Source organism: Chrysochloris asiatica, unplaced genomic scaffold (genome assembly GCF_000296735.1).
Source record: "Chrysochloris asiatica unplaced genomic scaffold, ChrAsi1.0 scaffold00016, whole genome shotgun sequence".
Taxonomy (NCBI): Eukaryota; Metazoa; Chordata; class Mammalia; order Afrosoricida; family Chrysochloridae; genus Chrysochloris; species Chrysochloris asiatica.
In genome coordinates, this window is record NW_006408534.1 from 11,111,817 (window position 1) to 11,121,599 (window position 9,783).

A 9,783-nucleotide genomic window follows, 5' to 3' on the forward strand; every position below is an offset into this window, starting at 1 on the left:
ATTGGTGACAGCTCTTCCCTGAATGTTTGGTAGAATTCACCTGTGAAGCCATCTGGGCCTGGACTTTTTTTGGTTGGGAGAATGTTGAAATATAAGATCTTATGTTTGTTCAAAGGCTGTCTGTCTGCTAGACAGAGGTTTTCTATGTGCGATTCCGCCCCTTTTCCCCGGAGCCCTACCTGAGCTGCCTGGTCTGGGAAGCGCCGCCCCTTAAATCCCATTTTCTTTTGATGCTTTCTGTATCATTAAATAATTTGCCCAGAGATCCTTCAGTAACAAACATGGAGGCTTGAATTTTTTCTTCAGTTCCCTCAGCCTAAGAAGTGCTGAGTGTGTTCTTCTCTTTTGGTTTTCTAACTCCACATCTTTGCACATTTTGTTGTAATATTTGACTTTGTCTTCTCTAGCTGACCTTTGAAATTTTCTGTTCAGCTTTTTTACCCCCTCATTTCTTCCATTTGCTTAAGCATCTCTACACTGACAGATGAGTGGTGGATTTCAAAATTGGAAGTCTTAAACTGAAAATAAATATACCTTATAAAATATTCAGGACATGCAGGCAAATAATAAGTGCTAACTGTGAACATAATAAGTTTATATCACTAGCTTCTCCTATTTCTTAAAAAAAAAAAAAAAAGACTGCTTAATAAAAATTTTAAAACTTTCATAGAAGGAGGGAAGGCAGTAAGATGGAAGAGTAAGCAGAAGGGCTATGCAGATCCTCTACAGCAAGGAGAAGGAAAATCAAATGCAGATAATAGTCCTGGGCCACTGAGTTTCAGATAAATGGACAGAGAAGTGGATTGGATGCTCACTAGGAGAGGAAACTGATAGATGTGGCAAAAAAAATGTATATAGACTGATGATCTGTGCCAGCCGACCAGATGCAGTGTGGGCATCTTAAATTTTGTGAGTGGCTCAGAGACAAGACAGCATATTGGTATTACAGAAACATATTGGTGACTAGCATAGTTGTAGGGAAAAGCAACTGTGCCCATACAGGCAAGTTAAAACCATACCTTCTACAACCCCAACCACTGGGCAAGAGACAAAATAGCTACTATACACATGATAAATGACAACAACCAACCTCAGTCAAACCTATCCTAAACTGAGATGCATGAATGGTAAACAGAGAATGCTGCACACCCTTTCATCCATTAACCACACCCACCAGGAGGCACTCAGTGAGTGCCTAAGAATATATCAACATACAATAATCAATTTAATACAAATACAACAGCACCACAATGTCTCAGAAGCAACAGAAACCTCTTGGTCCAAAAAGAAACATGACAGAGTGGTTCAACAAGTGACCAAGAGACAAAGGCATAAAACGTTAAAGAGGGAAAAAAGGAATGAAACTACCGAGAAAAGAATTCAGGATGATATTTAGGTACTTCCAAAAGATTGACAGAAAAGTCTAGGAAAACAAGGAAGAATTCAAGAAAAAACAACAAAATAGGTAAAGCACTGAAGACAATACAAAACCTGCAAATAGAAATCCAGAAGATTAACACAAAGATTTCAGAAATGGACAATGAATTGAAAGGCAAACAATTAGATTTGAATCAATGGAATCCCAAATTAGTGAGCTTGAAGATAAATCTTTCAATACTAGTAAGCTAAAAGAACAAACTAAAACACAATCTTAAAGTCTAAAGGAAGTCTAAGATTCATGAGGGACAGCATGAGGAGTGGTGTCAGGAATTCCAAAACAGAAAATGACAAATAAAAGCACAGAAAAGATAATCAAAGAACTGTTGGATTAAAACATCCCTAATATCATGAAATATGAAAGACTTCATGTTTGGTAAGGTGGAGGGTCAGAGAAAAAGAGGAAGACACCCAACGAGATGGATTAGCCAAGTGGCAGCATCAATGGACTCAAGCGTGGCAACAGTAGTGAGGTTGGCCCAGGACCAGGCAGTGTTTCGTTCTGCTGTGCATAAGGTCGCTGTGAGTCAGTACCAACTCAATGGCACCTAACAACAACAACAACAACATCATGAAAGACAAGAAGATAACCATTCAAGAAGCTGAACAAACCCCAAACAGGATAGACCCCAAAGGAAAATCACCAAGACATATTATAATCAAACTCTTCAAAATCAAAGACAAGGAAACAGTCCTGAAAGAAATTCTGTTAAATGAAAACTTACTTACAAAGGAGTATCAATGAGATTCAGTTTTGATTTCTCAGCAGAAACCATGCAGTCAAGAAAGCAATGGAATGACAGACTTGTTGTTGTTGTTGTTAGGTGCCACACTGTAGGTACCAACTCATAACAACCCTATGCACAACAGAATGAAATATTGCCCAGTCCTGCACCAACCTCACAATTGTTGCTACATTTGAGCTCCTTGCTGTTGCCACTGTGGAAGTCCATCTCGTAGGGGGTCTTCCTCTTTTTCTCCAAGCCTCCACTTTATCAAACATGATATCCATCTCCAGGGACTGGTCCCTCCCTCTGAAGTATGAGTGATGAAGTCTGACCATCCTGGCTTCCAAGGAACACTCTAGTTATACTTCTAACATGGACTGTTTTGTTATTTTGGTAGTCTTCACATTCACACCATATTTGGTAGTCTTCACATTCACACCATAACTCAAATCCATCAAAATTCTTCTGTGATCTTCTTTATTCACTGTACAACTTTCATATGCATATGAGGTTATTGAAAATACCATGGTTTAGGGGGGGGTCACGTGTACCTTGATCCTCATACTTTAAAGATGTCTTGTGTAGCAGTTGTGCCTAATGCAATACATCATTTGGTTTCTTGATTGCTGCTTCCTTAAGTGTTGATGGTTGATTAAAGCAAATAAAATATTTGACAACTTCAATCTTTTCTCCATTTATTGTGATGCTGTTTATTGGTCTAGTAGTGAGCATTTTTATTTTCTTTATGTTGAGGTGCAACCCCTACAGAACACTGTGGTCTTTGATCTTCACCAGTATTTTGCCCTTTTTACTTTCAGCAAGAAAGATTGTGTCATTTTCCTATCACAGGTTGTTAGTCTTCTTCCTCCAATCCTAATGCCACATTTTTCTTCATAAAATCCAGCTTGTCAGATTATTTGCTCAGCATACAGACTGAAAAAGTATGGTGAAAGAATATAACCCTGGCACACATCTTTACTAATTTTAAACCATTCAATGTTCCCATGTTCTGTTCAAACAACTGCCTCTTGGTCTATGTACAGGTTCCTCATGAGCACAATTAAGTGTTCTGGAATACTTATTCTCCACAATGTTATCCATAGCTTCATGATCCACACATTCAAAAAACCTTTGCATAATCAATAAAGTACAGGTAAATATCCTTTTGGTGTTCTCTGCTTCTAGCCAAGATCCATCTGATGTCAACAATGATATCCCTCATTCCAAGTCCCCTTTTGAATATGGCTTGAACCTCTGGAAGTTCTCTGTCAGAGTGTGGTCGCTATATTTTTTAAATTATCTTCAGCAAAATTTACTTGCATGAGATATTAATAATACTGTCAATGATTTCCACATTCTGTTGAGACATCTCCTTTTTAAATGGGTACAAATATGGCTCTCTTTCAGTCAACTGGCCAAAGAGGTGTCTTCCAAATTTCTAGGCATAGATGTATGAGTGAGTGCCTTTAGTGCTGCATCAGTTTGTGAAAATACTTCCATTTTTATTCCATCAACAGCTAGCTCCTTGTTCTTTGCCAGTACCTTCATTGCACCTTGTACTACTCCCTTCAGTATCATTGGCTCTTGATCATATGCTAACTCTTGAAATGGCTGAACATCAACCATTTCTTTTTGGTACAGTGACTCTGTGTATTACTTCCATCTGCTTTTGATGCTTTCTGCATCATTCAATATTTTGCCCCTTGATGTTGTTGGTAAGTGCTGTTGAGTCAGTTCTAACTCATAGAGAGTGGTTTGAACTGCCACCTTGCAGTTCAAATCCACTTGAAGCCCAGTGCTTATCCTACTTGAATTTTTTTTTTTTTTTTCAGTTCCCTCAGCTTGAGAAATGCTGAGCATGTTCTTCCCTTTTGTTTTTCTAACTCCAAGTCTTTACAGATTTCACTATAATACTTGACTTTGTCTTCTCAAGTTGACCTTTGAAAATTTCTATTCAGATCTTTTACCTCTTCATTACTTCCATTTGCTTTAGCATCTCTACACTGGAAAGCAAGTTTCAGAGTCTTTCCTAACATTCATTTTTCTCTTTATTTTCTTTCCTGTCTTCCTAATGGCTTTTTGCTTTCTTCTGTATAATGTTCTTGATGCCATCCCACAATTCTTCTGGTCTTCAGTCTTTAGTGCCTAATTCATCAAATCTGTTCTTAAGATGATCTCTAAATTCAGTTGGGGTATGGTCAAGGTCATATTTTGACTCTTGTAGACTTGTTTCAATTTTCTTCACATTCAGTTGTAACTTGCATATGATCAAGTTCCACAGTCTGCCCCTGGTCTTGTTTTGGCTGATGATATAGAGCTTTTCTACTCTCTCTTTCCATATATGTAGTCAATTTGATTTATGTGTTTTCCATCTATTGGTCCATATGTATAGTTGTCTTTTATGTTGTTGAAAACAGATATTTGCAATGAAGAAGTCATTGGTCTCGCAAAATTCTATCATGTGATCTCCAGTATCTTTTGTATAATCATAGCCATATTTTCCAACTACTGATCCTTCCTCTCTGTTTCCAACTCTTGCATTCCAATCACCAGTAATTTCAATATATCTTGATAACATGCTTTGGTCAATTTCAGACTGAAGAAGTTGGTAGAATTCTTCGATTTCATCTTCATTGGTTTTAGTGGTTGGTGTGTAAATTTGAATAATAGTGGTATTATTAGCTGGTTTTCTTTGTAGGCGTATGGATATTATCCTATTATAGAAAGCATTGTACTTCAAGTCTGAGCTTGATATGTTCTCTTTAGTAATGAATGCAATGCCATTCCTCTTCAATCTGTCATTCTCCCCATAGTAACCCATGTGATTGTCAGATTCAATATGGCCAATACCAGTCCAGCTCACTAATGGCTAGGATATTGATGCTTTTGTTCCATTTTTTGGAACAACGTCCAAATTTCCTAGGTTTATACTATGTACATTCCATATTCCAATTATTAATGGATGGTTACAGCTGTTTCTCCTCATTTTGAGTTGTGTCCCATCAGCAAATGAAGGTCACTAAAACTTTACTCCATTCACGTCACTATGGTCAACTCTACTTTGAGGAAGCAACTCCTCCCCTCTCCTATTTTGAGTGATTTCTAACCTGAGAGGCTTGCTTATCTTCCGGCACTGTATCTGACAATAATCTTGTGCTTTTCATCATGTTTCAATATTCTGATGTTATCTGACAGTGGTCCACTGCTATTCATAAGGTGTTCAGTGACTAAATATTCAGAAGTAGTCTATCTCTCCTTCTTCCTAGTCTGTCTTCATCTGGAAGCTAAACTTAAACCTATCCATTATGGGTGACACTAAGTTATACCAGTGGCATAACTTCCAGAATCACAGCAACACGCACGCCAACACAGTTGGCTGAACTAAAAGATGTGGTGGAAACATACAATAGACAGGCCCTAAAGCAGCAGTAAGAGCACTGCTGACCTTCATTAAGCATACAATAAGCCCTCTGAAGGCTGATACATTTACCCCTTACAACAACTTTCTGTAATATTATCATTCCCATTGTACACATAAAGAAATAAAGGTAAAGAAAGATTAAGTCATTTGCCCAAAGGCACAGCTAGGAAATGGCAATGCATGTTGAAATGATACAGCAACAGGACTTTAGAGTTTAATAGGCTTAGAGGTTTTCTGTCTAGCCCCACTCTAGATAAGAAAAGAAAAGAGATTCCAAGAAATTAAGTAACTTCACCATTATACCACAGCTTGTTAGTGACAGGAATTTACTGGTCTTACCACTATTCCAAAGTCCTTTCCTAATAGATGCATGTAGGGAGATTAACACATGACACATAAAGTAGAAACCAAATGCTGTAAGCTTAATGACAATGAGATAATTTTGGAGCCTCTAAGCAACAGGCCAGCAAACTTTTCCTGTAAAGAGCCAAATAGTAAACATTTTAGGCTTGTGGGCCACAAGATCTCTGTCAGGACTAATCAGTTTGATCACTGCACACAAAAGCAGCCACAGACAATACGTAAGCAGAGGATAGTGGTTGTGTTCCAGTAAAACTTTGTTTAAAACTAGGCAGGGGCAAACCCAGTTTGCCTACCCGATTTAAGTAAATAAAGAGATAATAAAAGTCTAATCTAGAGCTAGTTCAGATAAATGCCTCATATTTCAAATATATTATACCTTCAACATAAGAGCCATCATATTCTTCCATCGAAAGTATGTTGATGCACAGAGGGAGAACAGAATGCCCTGCAGAAACCAATGAAATGCCCTATTTGACATTTCTTACGACTGTTTCTTAAAATCTCTCCTGAAATCTAGAGAACTTCAAGAAACTCCTTATCTTGCACATTTTCAAATTTTCTTATCCTTTACCCACCTTATCTTTTCTTATCCCAGATACCCTCGCTCATCTTTCAACCAGTTCTGTGCAGTATCCACTGAGAACAGCTCTAACAAACAGGTGGACCTATCAGCAGGAGGGACCAATTCCTAGAGAAGGACATTATGCTTGGGAAAGTAAAGGGTCAGTGAAAACAAGGAAGACCCCTAACGAGATGGACTCGTCCAGTGGCAGCAGAAATGGGCTCAGCATAACATCAATTGTGAGGATGGCACAGGACCTGGCAGTAAGTTGTCCCTAACACCGCCACCACCACCATAGTGGGATAGTAGGCAGGAAGCACCTGTGGCAGGCAGAATAATGGCCCATCCAAAGATTTTCATGTGCTAGTCCCTAGAACCATGTAAATATGTCAAGTTACATGGTGTGATAGTTAAGGTTTTGTGTCAATTTGACTGGGCAGGATTCTCAGTGGTTTGATAGTTAAGATGCAGTTATCCTCCATGATGAGATATAATAAAATGTAATCAACTCTTTGACGAGGTCTGATGTGAGCAGTCAATCAAATGAAAGGAAGTGTCCTTGGGGATGTGGCTTGCTTCCAATTTACTGGGCACTGAGACAAAGCTTGCTGGGTCTAGATCTTGTATGTGACTCATTTTTTGATCTCCAGTTCTTTGGACTTGAGCCTGTGTCTGGCTCTATTACCTGCCGATCCTAGAGGTTGTCAGTAGCTTACCTTCTTCCCTGCTGGATGGGCCTACCATCTTCTCTGTCAATTATGGTTTAAGAGCCCTGAAGCTAAGTGAATCAAGCCTCCAGCCTGACATCTGACCAACAGACTTGGGACTTGCCCGTCTCTACAACTGAGTGAGCCATTTCCTTAACATAAACCTTTCTTTAGCTATATATCTATACATATAGCTTCATTGGTTTGCTTCTGTAGAGAGCCCAGCATAAGACACAGAGCAAAGGTTGCAGATGGCATTAAAGTTACAGTTGCTATACACTGACCTCAAAACAGAGAGATTATCCTGGATTATCTGGGTGAGACTAATGAATACACAGGTATCCTTAAAAGTTGAAGAGGGAGACAGAAGAGTAAACCAGAGAAATGGCAGCATGGTCGGTTCAAAGTGGCTTGTGGTCCAGTGTTTATCCTACAGTGTCACACTAGTATAAGAAACTGAAAAAGGCAAGGAAACAGATTCTCCCCTAGAACCACCAAAAGAAAGGTAGCCCTGTAGACATCTTAATTTTATCCCAATGAAATCATTTCAGACTTCTGATCTCCAGAACTGTATAATAAATTTGTGTTGTTTTAAACCAGAAAGTGTATGGGAGTTTGTAACAATAAGAAACTAATACAATCCCTGATGTTTTTTAAAAATGGCTAAAATTTGACTCCTCTTGCTGCTAGAGCAGTGCTGGTGGTACAGTGCCAGACTGTTAACGAAAAGGTCAGTGTGTGAACCCACCAGTTGCACTCTGTGAGAAAGATGAGGCAGGCAGCTTCCATAAAATTTTACTGCCCTAGAAACCCTATGGGGCAGGTCTACTCTGTTCTTTAGGTTGCTATGAGGTGGAACTGACTCCAAAACAATGAGTCTGGTTTGATTTAGATTCTTGCTGCTGGGGTCCAGTATTTATTATAGGGTTCTTAGTCTGAAATTGGATTGTATTAGCAGGTAACCTTTTATCTTACTCCTAAGCCCTCATGCCAGTTCTAATTATTTTGATACCTCAAGACTTACTTTTATATCCCATTTCTTAACCTACTCCCTGATTTAAACTCACATCTCATATTTTACTTTCATAGTCCCAGTTCCCACTTGTACTAGGCTCTCCCTGGCCTAGTATGCTGCTAGCTTTACCTCTAGTTATCCTCCTTGTTTTGTTATAGGATTTGTTTTTTATTTCCAAATCCAAAACCATTGTCTTAATGCTTACAAATTACTCAATATCAAATAAAATATACTGAGGCAAATATTGAAGTAATACGTTTCCTAAGGAACAAAACCTTACAAATAAAGTCTTGTTTTAGTGCTATAAATACAAACTGCCCGGTTATTTTAAATGAATTTAAACCATTACACCTAGATGAAATCACAATATAATTTTGAGAGAGACGGAAAGAGAAAGAGAGAAAGAAAAAAGAAAGAAAGAACGAACGAACTGGTATGTCCTGTGGGGCCTCTGCATCAGAACCTATATGAGAACTTGTTTCAGGTTTTCTTAGGGTCTGCCTCAGACTTGTGAATATCTGGAGCTGAGCATGTGAGACTGAAATTTATGAATTTCCCAGGTAACATTTAAGAAACACAACGAACTAGATAAGCATTAAGGTCCCTTCAAACTCTAAATCATGATAAAGTGTATAGCCTACCTAAACCATGTTTATTTAAAGGAAATAGCAAGGATTTGCTCTCCAAGGTCATCTGAATTAATTATTTTATTTTTTTATAGATGAAGTCATTTTCCCCCCATTGTCAATAAAACCTCACCCAGTTGTTTTTTTTCCCAGCATAAATTTCCATGTTCTCTCCATACTGTGGCTCTTCTAGTAACGTCTGATATTCAAACATGAGGCGGGAGCTCTCACGGAGGCGACTGCATTGAAACTGGTGATATTGTTGCACAAGTTCCTTCACCACAAGTAAGAGACATTCTGGATTTGAAGGATTCCAGGAGGCAAGATTCTGTAAGAGCCATAATAAAACACAAGTTAAAAATGAATGTTCATGCAAATCTAGTATCACATTCTCATATCAATGTAGAGGAAAGGCATGATAAAAATCTAAGAGGAACAGACCACTCCTAGTTAGCTATAAACCCTAGTGGTGCAGTCACAAGTCTTTTGATCTTGGTGATCTCCTGCCTTCTGAAAATCCTCACAAAGAATCAAGGAGAAACTCTATCATGAGTAGGCAGATACAGCAAAAGAAAAGCAGGGTAGTAATAACACAAGGAACCTAAATATCATGTTGTTGTTAAGCGCCTTCAAGTTGGTTCCGACCCATAGCAACCCTGTACAGGGTTTCCGAGGCTGTAAATCTTTACGGGAGCAGAATGCCTCATCTTTCTCCCGCGGAACAGCTGGTAGTTTCGAACTGGTGACCTTGAGGTTGGCAGCCTGACTCGTAACCAATACACTACCAGAGACCTTGATATATACTAAGGTATAATTCAGAATGAGAAGAAACAGCTGTAACATCCTTCAATAATCAGAACATGGAATATACAAAGTAAGAGTCCATGTAAATTGGAGGCTGTGAAAAATGACATGGAGCACATA

The 9,783-nt window shown here is 38.6% G+C and overlaps 1 protein-coding gene across 2 annotated transcripts in view; it reads right to left on the reverse strand.

Moving 5' to 3' along the window:
- Positions 1 to 9,783, reverse strand: part of BRE (brain and reproductive organ-expressed (TNFRSF1A modulator)) — a 746,464-nt gene that overhangs the window by 501,202 nt on the left and 235,479 nt on the right. For both annotated transcript variants that reach the window (XM_006835176.1, XM_006835177.1), the window contains exon 5: positions 8,993 to 9,187. In XM_006835176.1, the coding sequence (XP_006835239.1) occupies positions 8,993 to 9,187 (195 nt within the window). The remainder of the gene's footprint in view (positions 1 to 8,992; positions 9,188 to 9,783) is intronic.